Source organism: Hakea prostrata, chromosome 9 (genome assembly GCF_041222555.1).
Source record: "Hakea prostrata isolate BN-2017 chromosome 9, UWA_Hpros_2, whole genome shotgun sequence".
NCBI classification, from domain to species: domain Eukaryota; kingdom Viridiplantae; phylum Streptophyta; class Magnoliopsida; order Proteales; family Proteaceae; genus Hakea; species Hakea prostrata.
In genome coordinates, this window is record NC_142608.1 from 8,237,476 (window position 1) to 8,262,760 (window position 25,285).

General features: G+C 38.4%; 1 protein-coding gene and 1 pseudogene across 2 annotated transcripts in view; one reads left to right on the forward strand and one right to left on the reverse strand.

The window, feature by feature from the left end:
* The window catches only part of DGK5 (diacylglycerol kinase 5), a 39,011-nt gene that overhangs the window by 12,263 nt on the left and 1,463 nt on the right, over nucleotides 1-25,285 (forward strand). For both annotated transcript variants that reach the window (XM_089167753.1, XM_089167754.1), the window contains exons 7-12: nucleotides 332-380; nucleotides 2,660-2,742; nucleotides 14,415-14,482; nucleotides 18,656-18,730; nucleotides 24,457-24,544; nucleotides 24,867-24,983. In XM_089167753.1, coding sequence (XP_089023879.1) covers nucleotides 332-380; nucleotides 2,660-2,742; nucleotides 14,415-14,482; nucleotides 18,656-18,730; nucleotides 24,457-24,544; nucleotides 24,867-24,983 — 480 coding nt within the window. The remainder of the gene's footprint in view (nucleotides 1-331; nucleotides 381-2,659; nucleotides 2,743-14,414; nucleotides 14,483-18,655; nucleotides 18,731-24,456; nucleotides 24,545-24,866; nucleotides 24,984-25,285) is intronic.
* On the reverse strand, nucleotides 15,716-16,337 carry LOC149004470 (inositol 3-kinase pseudogene; annotated as a pseudogene).

A 25,285-nucleotide genomic window follows, 5' to 3' on the forward strand; every position in this document is an offset into this window, starting at 1 on the left:
TCAGTTATACATGGATATTTACATGATATAGCTAATATGATGTCCATTCGGCCCCAGGTGATGTGTTTTTCAAATCATAGCTTCTCTACACTTCGGATTTTTCGTACTTCTGAACAGATACTAATGGCTTCATATCAAAAAATCATTCTTACTGAAATTTCCCACTACTTAAGAGAAAAAGGGAATACAGTCAATTAACCTACATCAAGAATTATCTCCTGTTCCTTCTTCTTGTTTTTGTTATCCTTGCTATTCATCCTGCCTCAAGTAAAATTTTGCCTACAACATTGAAGTAATCAGTTACTGACAATTTTTCTTGACTTCTGTTCAGGAAGGTTGCCACACATTCCGTGGGGGATTTTGGAACTACTTTAGCATGGGTAAGTTTCTTCTTGTAGAATTATTGTCCCATCATTTCCTTCCCCTTCCTTATAAGTTTTTGTGTTTACTTTTCATTGTAAAAGTTCTTAATTCAGGTTGATCTCAAGTACATATTCCTTCTAGATTTTCTTTTTCATTTATCTTGTTTGTTTTACGTGAAGCAAGAGAAGTTCAAATAACTGTTTCTTGGTTCTAGGGGAATCTTATGTACCTATTATGCGGAAACTTTCATTAAGAAAATTTTTGGTGATGCAGTCGCAATATCATGACTTGATCATTATAGATGCTTATAATAAACAGTACTGAGTTCAAGCTCCAAAACTGGACTTCAGATCTGTAGGGTATTTATGGTATCTTCATTTAGTATGACTATTTGCAATTTGAATTCCATTGAGATTTAGATAAACATAGTAGCAATGGGAGATGGAGTCCAACTTTCAATTTCTATTTCTATATGTTTAGGAGAGTAGTTCTTGATTTCTGGTAGTCTTGAGTGCAACCTAATTGATAGTTATATGCTGTAATATCAATTAGTATTAGTTCGGATGGATTGTCAAAGAATTTTCTCAGTTCACTATGAAGCTATGTGCTGAGGTTATGTGACTGGATTCTCTCTTCTTCCTTTCTGTTTGATCCTGATCAACCTTTCTGAAGTCAGACTTCCTCCTTTACTTCCATTCTCAGTTTCTCTCTTGTTCCTTCTTTTCTATTTCTGTTCTACTCTTGTATCCCTTTAGCAATGGGAGATGGAGTCCAACTTAATTTCAATTTCTATATGTTTAGGAGAGTAGTTCTTGATTTCTGGTAGTCTTGAGTGCAACCTAATTGATAGTTATATGCTGTAATACCAATTAGTATTAGTTGGGATGGATTGTCAAAGAATTTTCAGTTCACTATGAAGCTTGTGCTGAGGTTGTGTGACTGGATTCTCTCTTCTTCCTTTCTGTTTGATCCTGACCGACCTTTCTGAAGTCAGACTTCCTCCTTTATTTCCATTATGAGTTCTCTATTGTTTCTTCTTTCCTTCTTTTCTATTTCTATTTCTGTTCTGCTCTTGTATCCCTTTCTTCAATTGTTGAATTTACTGTACTCATTCTTCCCTGTTGGGGAAAACTGTTGGACTGAAGAGAAAAGCTCTAGGACTCCATCATCCATGTCCAGCCTGATCTGATATTTTTGCCATTAGTTGATCTTCAACCTAAACCCAATTCCTCAACTCTTATGTACACCCTGCTAAGAGAATTCAACAATCTGGCAACAAGGTCTGATTTTCCCTTTTCACTAGCTCTTGTTGCAGTGAATTTTTATTAATCTTGGTCGTTGCTAGAAGGATTTTTGTTTGGAACTTATAAAATTGTGGATTAGTGTTCTGCTCCAGATTCTCAGATTGTTTGGACACTGATAAGAACCTGTGAATCGAATATGAAAATTAATAACAAAACAAGATAAACTGGTTACAATGGTGCCAGTCACCCGCACAGCACACTGCCGTCCCTCAGCCAATAGGCTGCCCAAACACTCAAGTAAAACCTTCCCCCCCACCTCCTCACACCTTAACCCTATTTATAACCCCCAACCCAAATAACCCTCTCCCTCGCTCTCCCCCACCTTCACATGGCCTAATCTCAGGGCCTTAACAGACGCGAAAGGGGTGAGTTCTTTCACCTACGATCATCAAGAGGTATGAGATGAGTATCCTTTGTGCTTGAGAACAAGGATTTCTGACAAATTTACACGGAATCCTTTCATCCTTAATTTTCTGTCTTACACATAGTCTGAATTGAACTCTATAAAACTTCCTTCAACTTTATTCACTATATGAATAAAATGTGTTTTATTCTAGCTAGAATCACTCAAATAAATCAAAATACCCTCATACTCACTCTGGAGATTATACTGACAGATATTCTGCATCAAAATAAATACACTACGAAAGCAATTTTGGAGACTTCGGAATTCAGAATGACATTCTTGTTGGCTCTTCATACACTTTTTACTAGGAGCTCTGTTGATCTGTAACTTATAATGCAAAGACTTAAGACTTCTAAAGTTCTTTTCATGTATTTTTCTGCGTTAGATTGTATTTCATTAGTTTTTGTTCCTGAAGCAGTATAATGCATTACTGGAAGTGAATGCCTGAAGTAGTATAGTGGATCACTGGAAATGAATGCCTGAAGTACTATAGTGTATCACTGGAAATGAATACATCTTCATTACTGTTTTCTCTTTTGGGCTTCAAGGTTCTTTTTAACCTGGATTTTCCTGCTGCTCTTTACAGGAATGGATGCCCAAGTATCATATGCATTTCATTCTGAAAGGAAGTTGCATCCTGAAAAATTTAAAAATCAGTTAGTGAATCAGGTATTCAATTTTATTCCCTGATATTTGGAGTTAAACTTATGACATAATTGAGGTGATTGCAGATGATATTACTACTAAATATATTCCTCCCATGTCAACATATTTTATTGCTTAGGGGGTGTTCCACTTACCTATTTTTCATTACAAGTAGCTAGAGAGTTTGCTATGACTTTTTACTATCGCCCAACTGTTACCAAGGTTTTTGCCTCTGTCTAATACATAATGACTCACTTTGGTTGGTTAATCCGAATAGTTCATCGATGGTTGGCAAGTGTGATGGTTCTAATGATGATCCTGCACACACAAGATCTTTTTTTTTTGGATGAATAAATAATGATATTAAACAAACAATGGACTACAAAGACTAATCCAAGCGAGAAGGATCAGGGAGAAGGGGTGATTTGGGAGTTGAGGCCCCAGGAGACAACAATAAGCCTGTTCCTTGGGGTATCAACAACCGGGGGATGGGGAATGCTAATGAGTCTAGCCGATACATCAAAATAAATGGCGTTCCAAATCGAGTCGAGAGAGCGGGATTTAGAAGTCCAACGCCTTAGATTCCGCTCACACCATAGGTGATGGATCACTGCACCATATACAAGCTTACCTACCCGATCACAAATAGAGGAACCTGTGAAATTACTCAAAATCCAAAACCAGTCACGATCAAACCCAAATGAGCGGCGGGAGCGGGGCCAAATGAAAGCAAGGGCTTTTCTCCAGAGGGAACTAGAGAAGGGGCAAGAGAAAAATAAATGCTCAATGTCCTCGGTTCCGGCCCAGCAAAAGATACATTTTGGGTTCACAGGGATATGACGGGAGATAAGGAAGGCCTGGGTAGGGAGGGCATGGTTTAGTGCTCTCCAAAGGGTAAGGGCGTGACGGGGAATATGACCAGGGAACCAGACAAGGGGAGGCCAAGGGGGGGGGAAGGGGCACGAACTAGGTTCCAAGCAGAGGCCGAGGTAAAGGATTTAGAGGTTGAAGGGAGCCAAACTAAAGTGTCATGAGCGGAGGGGATAATGGGCGGAAGGGAATTCCAGACTTGTGTGAGGCTAGGGTGGGGGATAGGGGTCCAAGAACCATCGGAGATGAAGTCCGATAAAAGGGAAGACTTGGGGATGCGGGATTCATAGACGGTACGGGCGGGAAAAAGAGAGAGGAGAATACCCATCGGATGCCACGGATCTAGCCAGAACTTTGTGGAGAGGCCAGAGGAAATTTGAATGGTGATAGCAGGGAGAGCACATGGTCTGAGGAGAAGAAGTTTCCTCCAGACCCAGGAAGGGTTGGAAGGGATAGGGACTGACCAGAAAGAGTTGGATTTAATGAGGTAGGAGTAGACCCAATTGACCCAGATGGAATCTTGTTTGGAAACAATTTTCCAAATGAGACGAAGCAGAGTGGCAGAGTTGACATCATGGATTCTACGGATTCCAAGGCCCCCCTCAGATTTAGGTCGACAGATATTGGACCAGCTGATGGGGCGGAGGAATCGCGAGGATTCCTGGCCTTTCCAGAGAAAGGCACAAAAGATGGACTCCATCTCCAAAGAGATAGACTTGGGAAGGGGAAAAATTCCACACCAATAGAGATAGGAGGATTGGAGAACTGACCGAATTAGCTCAACACGACCGGCACATACAAGATCTTACTAATCCATGCAGCTCAATTTTTGTGTTGTTTAATGTTTGAGTTTTGAATTAGATTCTCCAAAGTCAAATTTTATAATGCCTTCTATTAATTTTTTTCCTTCATATTCTGGAACTTGTGAAAACTATGGCATTGAGGTCATCTCATTGAAATACAGACGGGAACTACCCTTACTAAGCTCTATCAAATTTGAAGTACATGTGCCAGGCAAATATGGGTGGTTATATTGATAGATGGGTTGGGTAAATATATGTGAGTGGAGGACATCCTACAGTGTTTGTCTCCTTTAGTAGAAAAAATTTCATAATGCCTTCCTTCAAAGTGTGGGTATTTAGGAAGTTCTAACTTAAAGAGATGTCAAGAATCTACTCAGTTTTGATCCTTGTTTATAGGGAAAAGGATCTCTGTCCTGGAGTCTGGCCTAGGCTAGTACTCTCATGAGCTCTCTCTCCTTCCCAAATTAAAAGACACTTTGTTCGCTTGTTTTGAGTAGGGGCATAGACACATGGGGGTGCTGGCACATAGGCTACATTCCCTGATGAAGCACAGCCTTGGATCAACCCAATCTGTTGGGAGCTCAGATCGGGATGAATAGGGTCCAATTTAGTTTTTGGTTTAAGATTTTTCCTTAGGTTTATTTACTGAGTCTATTCTGTTATTTTTATTCTAATATCTCATATTGGGTTCAATTAAGGACTAGGAGGTTTGTGATTCTCTTAATTTATGACGTGAAGTTCCAGTGCCTGCCCAAGAGAAGCCCCAAAGACTAGGGCCTAGGGTTGCTGCCCAGCACCTTATGGCCCAAAAAGAGGTCTGACCCATATGAAGGGCGTTTTTCCAATTTGGGCACTCCCAATCAAGCCCAATTAAGTCTTGTTGGATTCAGCATGTTGGTATGGGTCCAAATCTAATTTTGTTTCGGTACTTGAATCTAATCCTTGTTAAATTGTTAAAGAGTCCTAGTCTAGTTAGGAGTAGTTAAATTGGAATCTTATCTTAAATAGGATTCATTCTTGGAGTGGAAGTTCTTTTAGTTTGTAGTTGCATTTAGTTTGAAGTTCTCGTAGAATTCCTAGTTTTTTTCCCTTTCTAAAGTTTGAGTCCTTTGTTTGGATCTCAAAATTGAATCCTAGTCTGAGTCATTCAGCGTAGGCCATAAATACAGCCTAATACATGTAAGGAATTTAATTTTGACGATCAATAAATTTTGTTTGAAGGAGATACCAATTGGAGCGAGGGTTTCCAAGGGAGGAAACCCTACGGCAGCCTAGTTGTGGCCTTGTTCATGCGATTTGCCTTCAAGTTCTCAAGTAGTAAGTAAAGCATCCCACCCTTCTTTCTCTTCTCCCTCCCATTGCATCTAGCCTAGTCCCCTTCCCGTTCCTGCGGCATCCTTCTTTCTCCCCCAACCTTAATCCTCACATCCCCTTCCCTAGCTTGTGGCATCACCACCTTCCCCAAAACCTGATAACCCTGATTCCCGTATCCTAGATCTCTCCAATCCCTCACCTGAATCCCACTCCCTTTTCCCAGCCACCTCCTAGAAACTCTAGAACTAGAAACCAAAGTTTCCCTAAACCCTAGAAACTGAATCTGAATTTGAATAAGTAGATTCAGATTGAATTTTCTTCAACCCAAAGCCTATAAGCCCTAGCCACACCTGTCCCACTCTTCCGTATACATCCTAGACCCTAAACAGCCCCTGCAGCCCCCAACCGCAGGGATTAAGAAGTCTTAACTTGCCTACTGAATTCAATTGTTTGATCCTGTTACTGGCCCTCAATCCTGAGGCTACATCAATTTATCTTCAAACACTTAGCTAATCATTGTTATTTTTTATGGAATGGAAAAGTTTTGAGCTTTGTGTGTGCACTCCCCTTCTTCCCCTCTCTTCTTCTTCTTATAAGATCTCTTCTCCCTCATCCCCTGGTTCTTCTCAGGTTTCCCCTCCTTCCTTCCATATCTTCTACTTCTTTCCTCTCTATTTTCTCCCCCATTAACGACAATTACATGAGTATTTAAAGATATATTAAGAGACTTGTAAACCAAATAAGCCTAATCCTTGATTAAAACCCAAATGGGATTCTAAAATGAAAATAACAAGATGAACTCAATAAATGAAGTAATTCAATATTCTATTGAACGCAAAAAGTTGGGGGCTTGTACTAATAGTAGCCTTGTCACAGTAAAGGCATATTGGATCTACTGAAGTGATTCCCATATCACTTAACATTCTCTTAAGCCACATAAAAGAGGGTATCCAGTGCACAAGGCTCCCGTGCTTAGCAAGGTCTGGAGATGGTCAAATGCATACAATCTTGCCCTTGTTTCTAAAGAGGCTGCTCAGGAAGCAAGGCTAAGACTGAGTACATTTGACCTCTCTGGACTCTGCTAAGCATGGTGAGCAATGAGAACATCCTTTTATGTGGCTTAAAGAAAAATTAAATGATAGATGGGGAGGCATGGCCTCCAAGGGTGTTGGGGGCAGCATGGCGGAAGAGAACAATGTGAAAATTGAAAAAGATTTCTGTCAGAAGTCAGACTCATGAGAATCAAAACCAGACGCTAGAATGAAGAAGAAAGCAAGGAATAAGAAGAACCAGCAGGAACAGAACAACTTCCTGCGATTTTGGATGGGTTTCCCAGAATCACAGGCCTCTTTATTTATAGGCTGCAACCTTCAATTACAATCTCTTAGGACATGATTTGCTGTCCACCAAAAAGGAACAAATATGATAGAATATTCTGTCCAAAATAGAAACAAATATTACATAATAAAATGACAAAATATTCTGTTCGCATAAAAGTAGAAAGTAAGAAAAAGGAAAGAGTTATTTATGTGTAACTCGCTTAAGTGGGGGTGAAATTTTGTTGCCTCACTTAAGTGGGTTAAATTACATGTAACTCACTCCAATATTACATGGAGCTCACACATAACAGACTCAGTTAGTCTCAGGTAAGTCCCAAAATGAAATGGCCAAAATACCCTCCTAATATCAATCTACTAAACTAACCTTGTGTCTAATCCCATACCCAATCCTTGGGTGGTTGAGGGGATTACCCCTTCACCCATCTTCTTCCTACACCATTGCTGGAAACAACCTACCACCGCTCGAGACCAACACACCCCCTTCCCTTGCCGGCCGCCATTGCCCCCAACTTCCCCCTGCCAGAAATTGCTTGACTATCGAAAACCCGAGTAAACGATTAATGAATCAGAGGGGAAAAGAGAAGAGGACGAATCAAGCTATTTTTGGCAGGGGGAAGGCAGGGGCGGTGGTGGCCAACAGGGCAGGGTTGTGGTGGTTTCTGGCAGTGGTGTAGGAAGAAGATCACCTTCACCCACCTAAGGGTTTGGTATTGGATGAGACACAAGGGTAGTTTTATAAATTGATACCAGGAGGGTATTTTGGTAATTTCATTTTGATACTTATCTGAGACTAATTGAGTCTGTTATGTGTGAGTTACTTGTAATTTAACCCATTTAAGTGAGTCAACAAGAGTTTTACCCCCACTTAAGTTAGTTACTCATAAAAAACTCAAAAGGAAACTACAGAAGATCAAATTCCAATCTAGTTGTAGTTGTATCTATATCAGTTGTATCCATATCCATGTAGATCTTAACACTTCCCTTCGAGCTGGAGCATATAAATCTCCCATGCCCAGCTTGGAACAGATGGATGAAAAGCTAGGTCCAAACAAGGCCTTGGTGTACATGTCGGCTAATTGATCAACAAAACATACAAAGGGTGTTAGGGTAATTTTCTTCTTAACAGCATCATGGACAAATGGCAATCCACCTCTATATGCTTTCTTCTCTTATGGAACACAAGATTACTAGCAATGTAAGAGGCAGCTTGATTGTTGCATAACATCTTTGTTGGAGAGGAAATTGGAAACCCTATCTCCTCTAGTAAAGAATGAATCCACATCAACTCTGTAGCTGTGTGAGCTATGGCCCTATGCTCTACTTCAGTGCTAGATCGGGCAACAATTGATTGTTTTTTACTTCTCCAAATCACAAGGTTTCCTTCAAGAATTGTATAGTAACTTGTAGTAGACCAATAGTCAACTGTAGATCTTGCTCAGTCTGCATTAGAGAAGGCAACTAAATCCATACTCCGATTAGAACGATAAATAAGTCCCTTACTAGGAGCACTCTTAAGATACCAAAGCACTTTCATCACTGCATCCAAATGGGCTTTCTTAGAAGACTGCATAAACTGACTTAATACTCCTACAACATAAGAGATATTATGCTGTGTAACTTTGAGAGATACTTTCCCAACAAGACTTCTATAGCAATGGACATCATCCAACAATACACCATCATATAGTTCAAATTTTAACTGAGGTTCCATAGGGATGTCAATGGGTTTGGAGGCAAGCATTCTAGTCTCGGTTAAAAGATCCAAAACATACTTCCTTTAAGACAAGCTAATTCCTTTTTGATTGTGGATTACCTCAATTCCCAGAAAGTATTGTAGGTCACCCAAGTCTTTAGTCTATAAGTGTTTTTGCAAGTGTGCCGTAACTGCATTGATAACCACAACATCATTCCCTGAAAGAATTATATCATTAACATGCAATACCATAATAACTATACTGCTACCCTGCTGTTGAACAAAAATAAAATGGTAAGAATGACACTAAACAAACCCATTAGACTCCACAGTACTACTAAATTTCTCAAACCAACCCGCAGAGACTGTTTGAGACCATAAATTTCTTTATGTAACTTGCAAACACAAGTATGATCCTCCTCTTGAGCAACATACCCAGGAGGTTGCTTCATATAATCCTCCTCATGGAGGTCACCATACAAGAATGCATTTTTTTTTTATATCCTGCTGAAGAAGAGGCTAGTCATGATTTACAGCTAAAGAAATTAGAACTCAAATAGAGTTGAGCCTAGCAATAGGAGAGAAAGCATCAAAATGGTCAACACCTTAAGTTGGAGTATAGCCTTTGGCTATTAGGTGAGCTTTGTGCCTTTCAACCGTACAATCAAAGTGATACTTGATAGTGTACACCCAGCGACAACGTACTAAATCCTTCCAAGGGGGTAAATCTGCCAGAGATTATGTATTACGAGACTGTCAAGCATCCATTTCCATATCCATTGTAGCCTTCCAACTAGGGATTTTAAGGGCCTCACTGTAGTGGGTCGGAATATGAGTGACAAAAGGGGAAACAACAAAGTGACAAAAAATAGGAGGTAAATGAGAGACAAACACATAGTTAGAAATAAGGTAAACGACATTGGAGCGTAGCATACCAAGTACATGTACCTTTCTGGAGGGTGATAGGTAAGTCATCTGAAGTGAGAAGAGGGTCACCACTAGAAGAATTTGCTAGTGGAGAGGGTGAAAATGGAACCATAGTGGGACTAGTATCATCATGCATTGGAGGAGATACACCAGTATCACTATGAGGATCTGTACCATCCACAATATGACCCGCCAACCTACGCTAACGCTAATAAACCTGTACAAGGGCAATATTTGTCGACCAAACTAAAAAAATGGAATGGGAGGAGCATCATCAAGGACAAGATTCTTACCGAAAGGAGATGGACTTGAATAGTATAGACTATAGAGTATCCTTGAAGAAGGTCACATTAGTACTCACAAATTGTTTACGATGAATAGGATCATAACACCGAAAACCTTTCTATGTGCGTGATACCCAAGAAAGATGCACTTAGTAGATTGGGGAGAAAGCTTGTTAGTAGTATGGTGTACATTATGTACAATGCAAACTCAACAAAACACTTTAGGGGGCACTAAAAATGGTTCTCCATTAAGAAAAACGATTAAAAAGGGGACTTGTTAGAAAGCAAAGGCGAGGGCATTCAGTTGATCAACTAACATGCAGTCAAAATACTATTACACTAATAACCCTTGGGCACATTCAGATGAAGCAAGAGAGCTCGTGCAACCTTCAAGAGGTGACGATTCTTACGTTTTGCCACTCCATTTTTTTGAGGAGTATGAAAACAAGTGGTTTGATGAATCATGCCAAGGGAATCGCAAAAACTAAATATATGATTTTGTATAATTAAGGACTCATTGCGAGGGACAGAGCGAGGAGGATAGGTGGCATGATGATGCTTTCCTAACTCATATGTCTCACAGTTTGATTTAGATAAAGACTTAAAAGATAGAAATAAATGTCGCAACCTAGCTAAAGAAAGACGACCTAGTTGACAATGCCATTGAAATACAAAGATGCCATTATTGGAGAGAGCAGCAGTTGGAGCAGCATAGTGTAAACAGTAAAGTCCATTCCGTTCACATCCTCCACAATCGTCTTCCTCGTGTGAAGATCTTGAAAAATACAAGAGGTAGGGGCGAAGTTTATAGAACAATTCAAGGCTTTAGTCAACTGGCTTATAGATAATAAATTAAAATGAAAGTGAGCAACATGTTGAGTTGATGTTAATGTAAGGGAAGGTGTGGGATAAACACTTCCAGAACCTAAGATAGGTGTGGAAGTCCCATTAGCAATAACAACAAAACTATTTGTAGTGGATTTAGAGAATGAACTAAATAGGAATGTCTTATCATTCATGTAAGCAAAAGCCCCTAAATTGATGATCCAAGGGGTGGATGTAGAAGTAAGGCTGGGTTGCCTGCATGAGAAAGAGTTGTAGCAGAATTACCGGTGGATGTGGAGGTAGCTATTTCAATGTTTTGTAAGTGACGAAGTATTTGATTCATAATCTCATAGGGTCTTAGATAGACCCTAGAGGAAGGCCCATAAGCAGTATCATTAGATGTTACTGTTTTCATACCACCATCAGACACAACATGATTGACAAGTTGCTTGGCCACTCTAGCTTCCCATGCTTGCCCCATAAGTATCTACTACATGTCCAATTTTGCCACTATGACAACATGGGTGAGTTGATTTGCCTGTCAGCTGACCACCACAACCTCTAGATGATCGACTAGCTCCCCAAAAACCATGACCACGACCCCTACTGCGAATAGAAGTAAAAGCTTTACTTTCTCCTTTATAACCATTCCTATGAGGTTATTTTCATCGATGCTCGTTGGAGTTGGGAATAGGCATCATTGAGATTGGAAACATGTTCACTAGCTAAGAGATGTCCTTTGATTGCTTTTAGCTTAGGATTCAAACTAGCAAAAAACTTGGACAAAAAAAATTCATGCCTTTGAGCTTTAAGCATTTTAATATCGGTAGTAAGAGGCTGAAAAAACATTCAACTCCTCATCATGCCTTTAAAAGAATTATAATAGTCCTGAATTATCAACCTGCCGAAACTTAAATAATTTCTCATAATTACTATTTATACATGTCATATTCTTTTCTTGGGAATATGTTTCTTGCAAATCTTCCCATATTGCTTTGGCAGTTGTGTGGAACATAACATTTGCAGCTATGTTAGGTTCCACGGTATTCCATAACCTGATCTTAATTATAGCATCTTCCTGGGTCCAACTTGCATAGGACTTGCTAATCTCGGCAGGAGGATCGGACTCAATAGATTTGAGCTTATCTTTTGCAAGAACATAGACACAAACAGCTTGGGACCATAATAAATAGTTGGAACCATGGAACAAGTTTCAACTGAAATGCTTGCAAAATTGAAAGTCGAAATGAGACTTTCACAGATTTTGTTTGATTCAAGGTTTGACCAGTTTCGGTCGATTATTTCTTCTAAAATCTTTCTGCCCTGGTTTCGTAGCTTAGGTTTCAACCTATATTTGTTGATTTCTCTTGTATTTGGTGATTTCATGGGCCCAAGCCCAAACTACAAGGGAAACTTTGAGGCCCAAAGTGATAAAAGGCCTCTACTCTGACCCCTATGTCTATTGGCAAAAGAATGTGAAGCATGAGCCATACTCAACAGTTCAAACTTCCCAATTTTTTGGTTTTGTTTTGTTCATGCCTTTAATGAGCCATCACTTAATCTAGTTGGTCATTGTATTTCCTTGATTTGTATATGTAACCATTCTATCAAACAATTCATGTATGTTGATGATTCTATGCTTGTATGCAATATACAATTTGTATTGCTCAGAACTAGTCATTTGTTAGTATATACTTGAATGATAACTTTTCAGTGGTTTTTTTTTTTTGGGCAAAATACTAGTTCCAGTTTATTATGCTTTAAATAGATAGGAGGCAATTAGATGAAATGGAGATCATATAAGGCCCAAAACCTAGGGTTGAAATTTCCCAAAAAAAGAAAAAATAGTACCAGGTTTTGACTGAAATTTTGATCTAAAACTGGAGATTTCGATTTGTGGCCAGGTCAAAACCGGCCTCTAAACTGAAACCTCGATCCGTGGTTGAAACTACCTTTTAATTTAATAGATGTGATCTATACATTCACATTATTTCCTAAAGGTCCCTTAAACTCAGCAGTAATCATGGTGGAATCACCAGTTATGGCTGACATGAAAAACTGAAGTAGATCTGTAAGGAAAACTCACCTGGTATAAACGGCACTAGCATCGTAGTGAAAATCACAATCAGAACATGAACAACAGCCTAGAAACACAAGGAACAGCAGCCCAGAACTTGGAGAGCATATCAAACGATATCCTGCAGAATACAGAATAGATCGGTAGATAGGGTGGTATAACTGAAGTCAATCCAAGCTCTGGGGTCTTCACTATAGGCAGTAGATATAGGAAGATCAGATTACATGAAAAAAAACTGACCTAAGACATATTAGTTGCAGCAATAGGTGGCTGCGCACCAAGATAGAAGAAACAAAACCTCTCTTAGAAGACCTCAATTTGAAAAACACTGATTTGATTACAAGAGCTTTGGTACCATGTCAGAAGTCAGACTCTAAGAATCAAAACCAGATTCTAGAATGAAGAAGAAAGCAACGAAGAAGAAGAAGAAGAAGAACCAGCAGGAATGGAACAACTTCCTGCGATTCTGGATGCATTTCCCAGAATTGCAGGCCTCTTTTTTTATAGATTGCAGTCTTCAATTACAATCTCTTAGGACAGGATATGCTGTCCACAAAAAAGGAAACACATATGACAGAATATTCTGTCCAAAATAGAAACAAATATTACAGAATAATATGACAGAATATTCTGTCCAAAATTCTGTTCTTATGAAAATAGAAAATAAGAAAAAGGAAACTACAGAAGATCAAATCTCCATTCCAGTTACAGCTGTGTATTCATATCCACGTAGATCTTATCAATTTCTTATGTTTTTGGGCTTTAATGCCAAAGCTGAAATCAAATTTAAGAGAAAATTGTGGACTTGTCATTAATTATTGAGGTCTCCTCTATTTATTATGGGCTAAAAAGCAAGGGAGAAATAGTAAGCATGGAAAGATAATAAGACCCTAAAGGCACCTAATTATTTAATATTTCAATCCCATGGTAATTACTCTCAGCAGAATTGGCATGGGAATGGTCCATGTCGATTCCATTTCAATTTCTCTGGAACTTTCTGAGCCTTAAAATCAAGTACATAGCTACTTGAATCTGAATCAGATTTATGATTCCAATTCCTTAAACTGTGGTTGAGTACTTCTGTGTCTTCCTATATAACAATTACACTTTTATTTTCCCCCCTTCTCCATTTCTCTTGCGAGTGAAGACCTCAAAAAAGAAAATGCTTTCTGATTCTGTATGCAATTAGCAAGATGTACGATTAAATTTTCGTTGCCATCCTCATGGAATTTTTGGAGTTTGACTTCTGAAAGATATAGCTAGAGAACTTGCACGGAATTTCTTTCTATCTTCATATAGTTCTTCAAAGTAGGTGATTTGCTATTTATTGAGTATTTCCATTCCCATTCCTGTGTGATTTTTGAGCTCTGTTGGCAACAGTTTAGAAATTATATTTTCTTATCATCTCCTTAGAAATATACATTTGCATCCTGGATCAGTCTAGTGAGTTACATGTAAATTTAAATATAAAAATAGGCGTGGTGTTTCTATTACATTACTTCAAAGTCAAACACCTTCAGGGGAACTTTGCTAACTTGTCTTTTTTTTTTTTTTTTTTTCCAGAGTACCTACGCAAAGCTTGGATGTACACAAGGATGGTTTTGTGCTTCTCTTTTCCATCCTTCTTCACGGTGAGTATTTTAGTTGATGGTTTCATGGGATGACATGCCAGATTGCCAGTAAGACATGGTATTCATCTTACTTTCTTTATCTTTTGTGATATTAATGGTAGTAAGTGAAAACCTTTGATTCTATTCCTTATGATTTAAGGTATGAATTTATTTTTATTTATTAAGTCTAGACTATGTGATTTTTTATTTTATTTTATTGCCATTGACAAGAAGAATAAAATTGTTTGTTGGAATTTAAGTTTTGTTATGATTTTTGGAGGTGCTATTTTTATTGATCCCTTTCATTCCGAGGGAACCTTTGCAGCACCATTCTATTAGCATTTATCAGTTATTATTTGGATCAAGTAGTTTGTTTTCTATTTATTATGTTTAGACTATTTTATTTGTCTTATTGCATTGAGAATATATAATCGAATTGAAAAAACTATTTGCTGGAGTTTTAGTTCCGTAACAAATTTTTGAAGCATTAACCTTTTTATCCCTTTCATTCTAAGGAAGCCTTTTCAGCAGTAGTCTTTTAGCATTTGTCGATCATTATTTTGGATCAAGTAGTGAAAGATCATTTTTTTTTTCCATTCTGGGGAAATTTGTTAGGGCACTGTTCTAAGGCAGAAACAGAAAAGTGAAGTGGGCACTTTATTTTCTTCACAGAAAAAGAGAGCAAGAGAGGCCCTTCCATGACAAGGGACAGACCTTACCAGCGAGATCTCAAAATTCTTGAGAATGTGGAGATTTAGATCACATGCCTTCTTAGAAAAGGACAAAATTCAAACCACAAGTTAGAAATTTTGATAATTTGGGGTTTAATAATATATTTTTTGGTCTGGGGAAGGGGGACGGTGCAGATCCAGCATAAAAAAGTACTTTTCTCTTAGGAAAATAACCTAAGGTTGATATATGTATGGGTTATGTTACGCCTTCATTCCCTGGGTTTCATTTGTAATCGGCCTACTTAGTGGCCTAAACATGGTACATGAGTTGAGTACGAAATTCTTCATACTTAGTTTTCATTTTCAGCTTTTAAGCCTAGTTATACTGGACCATGATTTTTTTGGGTCAATTAGTTAATATTTTGTCCAACAGATGAGTCTTCTTGGTATTTATTTTAAGGGTAATTTTCATCTGGACCCCCTGAGATTTGATCTATGTCATTTTTAGTCCAAATAAATGGACACTTTGCATCTGCCTCCCTTGAGGTATCCAATAAAATCAATTAAGGACAAATTGTGATTTTTATGACCAAAATACCCCATATTTATTATACCCCAGTAGCTTCCTCTGCAAAGCCTTAAGAAAGCCAATCCGAGGTATGAGATGAAAGAAACCACTCTCTCTGAGGGAAACAAACTTCACAGTCCCATCCACAGGATCAAATTCACGAATTAACGCTTGAATGTTAACAAAAACTACATGACAGATATCAAGCATACGCTCGAGGGTTTCAGGCAGGATCTCCCCTCCAACACCAACCGCCAGTCCGAAATCAAATTGGGAATCGGGAAGGTCTGAAGGGTTAATCGGATCACATGTACAAATCCTTTCGAGAACACGGTCTTGAAACTCATTAGAATCTGGCTCAGAGGTGAAATAAGCATGGAAGATAGTGTTCAGAGAGGAAGAACAGAAGATGGGTTCTTGAGGGACAGTAAATAAAATCAGGGCTGACCTTGGAAACATAATGATAGGAGATGGAGAGATTGTCAAGGATGTTAAATACGAAAGATGCAGCACCACCAAGACTCTCACCCACCACTTGCCCATCACGGATTAGAACGTCATCACAGTAATTTCTCACCACCAGACCTCGAAGATGATCCACCACCGCCTCTGGTTCTTCTGCAACTCGACTCACCATGGTGACTTCTTTGATCCGGAACAGAAATTGAGGTTTGTTTCAGTTCTTCGTCAACGCCTTCTGATTTCATGAGTGCTTACAAAAACCTAAGTTCAGACCATGAAAACAAAGGGAGAGAATCTGCGATGTGGACCAAATTATGCTCAAAGGATGAAAGCGTCTTCCTGAGTTTTGATTTGCGTTCGATAAGGAAGCGACGCGCGCCAACAAAACAACTGGAGAGAGAGAGTAAAAAAAAGCAGGGGAAGAGATTCTTGGGTACCTGGAACTTAATATGGGGTATTTTGGTCTTAAAAATCATAATTTGTCCTTAATTGATCTTATTGGATACCTTAGGGGAGGTAGATGCAAAGTGTCCATTTATTTGGACTAAAAATGACATAGATCAAACCTCAGGGGGTCCAGATGAAAATTACCCTTATTTTAATTACTTACTAGGCTTTTAAAACCCTTCATGCATGGAGGGAATTAGTTTCCTTTCTAAGATAGGACTTCTTAATCCTAATCATTTAAGGAATGCAGGCCATTAGAACCTATATATGCCACTCAGTTGGAGGAATTGAGACAGCCAGATTATATTCTATTTCTTCTCAGATCAGGTGATTAAAATCCAAGTTTAATGCTCTTGGTGTTTAAAGCATAGTTAACAAACGCAGCAAGGTGACCAAGGCGTTTGGGAGCCTTCTTAAGATCCATGGAAATTATGCAGCCGCAAGGTGTTGCCTGGGCGAGCAAACATTTTAGTGTACATTTTTTAATCAACCATTTCATGTGACATGAGTATCATACTAAGACTTATATAATTCCTATTTATAAGCTAACTAAAAACTCATAATAATGCAAAACTATCATAAAAGAAAAGTTCATCTCATCATAATACAATAGCAACATTGCATGATAACATATGATTTTGATTTTAATTAACAAATATGAAACTGAAAGTAGTAATCATACTTGCCTCTGTGAAGTCAAACTAGTAATGATTTTGATAGTGTGTATGAAATGGAGTTCCACCCCCCCCCTTCTTCTCGGTAACAATGTATACAACAAATAATAATTGTAACATGTGGTGTTATGGAATAATTTTTGATAAATAAAAAGAAAAATCCAAAGAAAATGAAGTCTTTAAAAAGAGTAGAGTGTCAGAAAAGCGACCACTCATCCCATGAGGTGTTAATGTCAAAAAACCAACTTGCACTGTTAGACTGCTTCTTTGAACACTGGAGAATCCAAAGGAATGAAGGAACAATACAAAAGGGAAAAGAGGATGGAAAGAGAGAACAATTTCTTTCTCCTATATTTACTAATTTTAAGTTACACATGAGATTTGCATCAATAAACCCCCCACACTACACAAGAATCCTGATGTAGGTAAAAGGACTAGGTTCAAGGCTTGGTACATCAGAGAATACATTACCTAACCTAGTGAACTCACTTTCTTGAAGGTTGATGTGAAGTGTAACCATGGTTAAGAATTACCTAAATACACGTTAACACTTAGCAACTTCAATTGACAATATGAATCGCAGAAAATTAACTTCACATGCACTATTGGACGATTAAAAATTTTGGCTTTGAAAGCCCTGATTACTTCCCATTTCAGTGCTAGAAGGAATAAGGATGATGAATGATGACTGACTAGGGCGATCTAGCACTCTCTTGCTTTAAATCCCTTCGTGGCTTGGTTAGAAACCACCAGCCCGGATCATGCCTAGTGAGCATCTTGCATGGAAAGCAACACTTGAAGTTCAGTGAGGAGAAATTTAAATGTATTTGGAACTTGGAAGGATGGTTGCATGAAGCATATGCACCTTCTATTTTCTTTCATCTGAACTTTGTATTGCTTTGGCTTAGACGCTCAGGTATGAAAATTTAGTATTGCTTTTCAACTTTCATTCTGTGGTATGTGAGTGAAACAATGTTTTTCAATTCCATAATTTTTTTTTTATTATTTCGCTTGATAATTTTGTTCAATGTGCAATGTGTATGATTTTACTTTTCATTATTGGTAACATCCCCCCCCCCCCTTTCCCCCGATATCCACCCAATGAAAAGAAGAATAGTTTTGTGGGGGAAACTGAACGGCTTTCAATTTGTTCCCTTTCTATTATTACTTTGACAACTTTAAGGTAAGCCTATTGCAGTGAAGAGGCTTTTACTTGGCTATGTAACTTGAAACCATCTTGGGAAACTATGAAATTGTTTGGATCCCTTAGCTTTGCATACCCTTTTGAGGTGTTTCTTAAGGTTTCTTTTGTTGTTGTTGGTTATGATGATTGATCAGGTTACTGAAATAAATTGGCCTAATTTCAATTCAGGAACATTGCCCAACTTGCCAAGGTAAAGATTATGAAGAGACAAGGTCACTGGGAAGATCTTGTTGTGCCTCGCAGGTAAGATCCCTGACAGATTTTTCTTTCAATTTTAATGATTTTGTTTGCATCTCAGCCAGCTATCATTTTGGTCATTATTAGTGTGCTGTCATACTGTGGGTTCTTGAAGGGGAATAAAATGCATGCTGAGTACTGAGTTTGTTATTTGTTGTGGTAGTTGTTCCAAATATCTGATGCAACACCTTGTTGACAAAGCTGTCTTTATTATTTTATTTGGGTGGCATAGGAGTGTGTGGTTAGAACCTATTTGTTGTTTACCAAGTAGATCATTGTGCAAGTTCGTCAAGAATTTGAGTAGGCTGATTGTATCAGTACTCTGCTGTTGAACAAGATTTGAGATTAGCCATCTTGTTTACTTGGAACTTCTGCAGGTAATAATTAGGTAACTAGCAAATTTCTACTCTTCTCAAACTTTGTCAGTCATGCTGAATTCTGATTTTGGTCTTCAATGATGTGAGATTAATAAAGAATTTTCCACTGGGTTGATTTATTCATGTTGCTTAATGATTCATTAAAAGATGTAGAAGATTCTACATAAGGCCACACTTCTTTGGGGAACTTCCACTTGCTACAGGTAGCTAGTACAGTTCCCCCAGCCCAAAGAAAAATCTTATGGCAACTCTATCAGATTGGTTTGCCTATATCATTCCAAGATGAGTTTTACTTCTAATGTTTGCATTATAGCTGTCAGCTATTGTAACAAATACTTATTTACTTTGTCCACAAATAGGTCTTAAGGTTGTAGCAAAATGGTAAATATAGTAGTATATCTATATTATTATTATCTTTACAATATAACTATTGTTTAGAGGAAGCAGAAAAATGAGGAGGTTTTAAATTGATGTTATCATACATCACCACCAGAGCCGATTTTAGTTGCAGCTACTGGTTCTTGGTTGATGTACAAGTGTGGAAGGCCTTTGAATGTGGATCGGTTCTTACCTTCGTGGGAAAAGTGAAAAAACTGTGTCCAAAAGCCTCATTTTCATGTTGTCTATTAGGTCGGGCTTATTGTTGAGTCTCTCTTCATGCAAGCTGTATCATAAGAAAGCTCTAGGATAGAATAGTTAAGATATAGTATGCTATCGAGTATCGATTACAAAAGTTGTAGCATGATAAACTTGGAAATCTCTAAATGGACCAGCTCCTCATTTCTCCCATCCCCAAATGTAAATCTCTAAATCTCACCCATCTCGCTTTTGCTGATGATCTTATGATTTTCTCCAAAGCTGGTCACCGGTCCATTTCTTCCATCCTCTCGGCCCTTTCCCTCTTCAAATCTCTCTCCGGTCTCCAAGTCTACCTTGATAAATCCACCATCTTCCTCTTGGGTGTCTCTGATCAGATGTGAGCCTCTCTCCTTTAGCTCTCAGGCTTCAAGCCTGGTTCCTTCCCTGTCACCTACCTCAGTCTTCCCCTCATTCCTGGTAGGCTCACTCACCATCATTGTCTCCCTATCATAGAAAAAAATTTGAGGGAAACTCAAGTTTCGACCAGGTGAAAATGGGAGACCTAGGTGGGAAACTGGGAAATTTTGAGGAAATTTAGGACTTTTTTGTGCAAGTTTCGACAGGTTTTAGAGAGTATTCTACGGTGAGACTTTGCATTTAAGCTAATCAGAGTATAAAAAACACATTGGCTGCATTTTGCTAAAAAAATCAATGTAGATATGTCATTCAATGTACATAACATCAATGTAGAGTTGTTTGAGAAATACATTATAAACTTAACTACTTAAGTACATACATTAATATATAATCTCTAATTTTAAAATATCAAATACAAAGTAACTGACAATAAAAGGAAAGTACAACTCAATGCCAAGAGGAGTGCCTCGGTGGATCCATCCTGTGAGCTAAGTAGTACTATGTTTGTAACATCCTCTCCTCTAACCAACAAACATAGACATCCCATAACATTTTATGCTTATGGTTGTCAAGGTAATCGACAACTGCAACTTTGTAAGTCTGGTCATCAACATGCCTAAGATAACTAGTCTGAGGGAATATGCAATTTGGACAGGGAAGTCCTGATGGAGGGGGTATTTGTCATAATATTTGGGAAAACATGAAAGAAATAAAAAAATAAAAAATTTGGGAAAGCTACGAAACTTGTAGGAAAAAGTCCAAAGTTTCCACGAAATTTCCCATGTTTCCCACAAAATTTGGGAATTTTTTTTCTCATGAACCAGCTGGCCTAGCTAGGTTGAACCATGTTTCGACAAAATTTCAACAGTTTAAATCGAAACTTAGGATTATTGTTCAGTCCCCTAGTTTTTCGTTTCGAGATTCCCAAAATGGAAAATTTCGGTGGAAATTTTGCGAGTTTCGACAGAATTTTGTTCTATGCTCCCTATGCTTGACCACATTCGAAAGAAGCTTCAACTTTGGAATGTCAAGCTTCTCTTTTTTTCCGGTAGAGTGGTGCTCATTCGCTCAGTCCTTCAATCCTCTTAGCTCTATTGGTGTGAAATCTTTTCCATCCCGAAATCCACTGTCCATGCCATGGAGTCCCTATTCTCTGCCTTCCTCTGGAAAGGGGGTGAAGCCTCCCGCTTCATCCACCCAGTCTGTTGGTCGACCATTTGTCTCCCAATCTCTGAAGGTGGCCTCGGTATTCGTCGGATCTCTGATGCATGGTTATTAAAGCGTCCGCCTAGGTGGCAAAGCGGTTTTTGCACCGTATAAATTGTTGCCGCTTAACTAACGGGGTGATTTCTTGCCGCTTTTTTGCTTAGGCACTACCGCTTTGCTGCCTTTTGCGCCATATTGCCGCCTAGATGCTAAAGTAACTGCTTTTTTTACATTTTGTAATTTGTGCATATTATTATTATTTTTTTTAATCATAATTTATTCTACAATGCCGTATATAAATTTAAATATGTGAGCCATTTTGGAATCAAGGCCCAATTTGCAAATGAACTCCAAGGCCCAAAGTGCCTATCGGCAACAGAATGTGAAGCATGAGCAATATTCAACATTGATAATCAATGAATCATTAAATAAACAATGACTTGAAAATCGGAATAATGAGATCTATTAATTTATTATGTCGGCACTGTTTGGTTAAAAAAAGGGAAAAATGGATACATCAATTCTGATTATTGATCTATGCACAAGAGTACAAGACACTTATTTGGCGTCACACTATCATAAAGGTAACTAAGAATGTAAAATTACTACTTTTATTTTCATTTTTCACATTGATTACTGATATAGTACATACTACATAATTATTGTTATGAATCTTATGGTGCTTGATGAGATGAAGTTATGTTTTTACTCTTTTTTTGGATAATTTTTCATAATTGTGATTCTTGAATGTTTTTATTTTTTATTTTTTTTATGAATGTGATTGTTGAATGTTTGTTTAGTACTTTTGTTAATTATAAAAAGTATTTGAATTAAAAAGTAGTTTAAAAGTAGTTATATTAAAAATATTGACTAAACCGCTTTGGTTGCTTTATTGCCACCTAAGCGCCGCTTAGTCGCCTAGTCGCCAAGACGGAGCCCCAATCGCTTTGATCGCTTTAATAACCTTGTTCTGATGTTAACTTGGCTCGCCTTCTCAAGCCTATTGCCTCAAAGCAAGACTCCATTTGGGTTAATTGGGTTTACTCCTCCCTTCTCCGCTTAGATTCCCTTTGGACGGTCCTCATCCCCTCCAATCCTTCTTAGATCTGGAGGAAAATCCTTCTGCTTTGTCCCCGTGCTCTCTCTGCTATCTCTACTTCAATCTCCACAGGCTCCTCCATCTCGTTTTGGCTAGACCCGTGGCATCCGATGGGCATTCTCTTTTCTCTTTTTGGCCCCCGTGCTGTCTATGATACTCGCATCCCCAAAACCACCCCCTTGTTCGCCTTCATTTCCAATGGCTCTTGGTCCCTTGCTCTCCTCCCCTCTCTCACACAGGTTTGGGACTTCATCCCACCATTTTAGGCTCCCCTAGTGACACTACCATCTGGCTTCCATCCCTTACCAAAACCTTTTCCATCTCCTCAGTCTATAACCTTCTTCGTACGCACAACCTTAAACCCCCCTGGACTCCTCTAGTTTGGTTTAAAAGACACATTCCCCGACACTCCCTCACCCTTTGGAGGGCCCTTCACCATTCCCTCCCCACCCAATCCTTCCTTATTGGCCGCTATATCCCTGTTAACCCAAGTTGCATCCTTTGTTGGAATGGTTCGGAGGACCTTGATCACCTTTTCTTTTCTTGCCCTTTTTCCAGATCTATCTGGGACAAAGCCCTATCCTATATTTGGCCCTGTTCGAGGTGATCATTTGGCTTTGCTAGTGAGTGGTCTTGGATTTTGAGAAACTTCCCAGGTTCTTCTATTTGCGATCGGGTTGGTAAGCTCATGTTCTGTGCCTTTGTCCGTCATCTTTGGTAGGAACGTAATCTTTGGAGATGGACTTCCAAATCTTGCTCGAAAGATATGATTTGGAATGCCATCTATTTTTATGTTTCTACTAGACTTATAGCTACTCCCCATCCCCTGATTGATAATACCCGAAGGAACAGGCTTATTGTTGTCTCCTGAGGTCTTAACCTTTCTTTCCGGTCTTCTTCCTAAAGACCGTTCTCGTTTGTTCATTTTTCGTTAATATATTATTTATTCATCAAAAAAAAAAAAAAATTAGAATATTTGTCCTTCTACCTATTTTTTCCATTATCAGAATGTTAATAACTGCTATAGTGTTTTTAAGTAGTCTTTTTTGTTACGTTTCATTTCTTAGACATTAATTAGGTATTTTTGAAAGAAAAAAGAAAAAGTGATAATCTATGTTTTGTTGTTTCCACCACAAATCTCTGTACCGCCTTGAACTTGCAAAATATGATGAAAACTCTTTTTATTATTTTATAACTATATTTATAAGCATAAATTCATTTTACATTTTAGATATATTATTTTCATAACTCATTTTGTTAACATCATACGATGCCTTGTGTTTTCCACATATTGTCTACTTTGTATTTCTTTCAATATCTTTTTAGTATTCTAGCTACCCCTTTTTTTCTTTTTTCTTTTTTTTTTTGGGGGGGGGGGGGGGTGGTGAAAGTATTTTAGCTACTTCCGTCCACTGAAGGCTCTAATGGTGATTCATCCTCGTACATTTTATTTCTGGTAAAATCCTCTAATCTGCTAATGACTAGAGCTACTTTTGATAGCCAAAATAAAAGAGAAAAAGATGGGAGTGTTTATCCCATAAAAAAAAGTGTATGAGCCATTATCGTGGTAGGAGGCTTAGCAAGGTGACACTTATTATCAGCCACATTTAGGTTATTGTTATTTAATTTGACTATAGATCAGGCACCTTATCAATTGACCATATGTCAAATTTCTCCTTGTTTTCATCAGTCATCTTATTCTTCAGAAGATTGACTTATCAACAAATACCTTGGTGGATTGAGATTTGACGATAGGAGGGGAGGGTACAGCCTTCCTGTGCACCAGTATGGGTGCTATCTATGCTGCTACATGGCAAAACAGACCTTTCTGACCGATCCTTCTTGTATATTCTGCTCATATATGATTATTGTTTTCAAGCATGTTCCTGGTGCACAGATCTATGCAAATTCTTTACCAGAAAGATATACTAAAGCTAAAAAGTTCACTTTTTGTAATCGTTTTCTACTGTTACTCATTAGATTCTTCTTAGTCTCTGATGCCTTGAGGTATTTTATGTGCTTGGCTACTCATTTCATCTCTCTATAATATGCAGTATCAGGTCAATTGTTTGCCTTAATTTACCTAGCTTTTCTGGTGGACTTAATCCATGGGGAACTCCAAACAAGAGGAAAAAGCAGGATGTGAGTTTTGATTGCTTTTCTTATACCTATTTTGGAGAATAATGTTGGGAAAAATATGCTCTGACCCACTGAAGGATGAAATTTACATCTTGCAAGTGTATACTGGAAAGTGTGTAGCCTGTTTGAGCAGTATGGCCACAAGGGCTATAACCATTTTTCATTTTCACAAATGTTTCTTGTCCACTATTGAGGGTGTTAGGCACAAGGAGAGAAATTTCATCCTGTTGGGTTCATCCACAACTCTTTGCTTTGACCCAATGTTCAGTTTCTTTCTGTCACGAGAATCTTCAGTGGAAAATTGATGATCAATTATGATATGCAGAGAGATTTGACCTCACCATTTGTAGATGATGGCCTTCTCGAGGTTGTTGGTTTTAGAGACGCTTGGCATGGTCTTATTTTGCTTGCTCCAAATGGACATGGAACTCGTCTTGCTCAGGTTAGTAGTTGGGTTATTTGCAAACTGCTTATGTTAACAATGTTATTGGCTTCAAGAGTTGTATCGGAAGACACATGGGTAATCTTTCATGTGTGAGATTATTGGGACTGAAAGTCAGTCTCAGATGCAAGTAATTACTTATGGTCTTGAAAACATAAGCTGGCTACCTATGAATTGACGTAGACTCCTCAATTGGTTATTCACTTTCTGGAAAGGATAGAAATCACCCACCCAGGGGAGGGTTGGGGGGATGGGGTGGAGTAATGGTTTCATTATGTTAGTTGTCCACTGAAAGAAATATA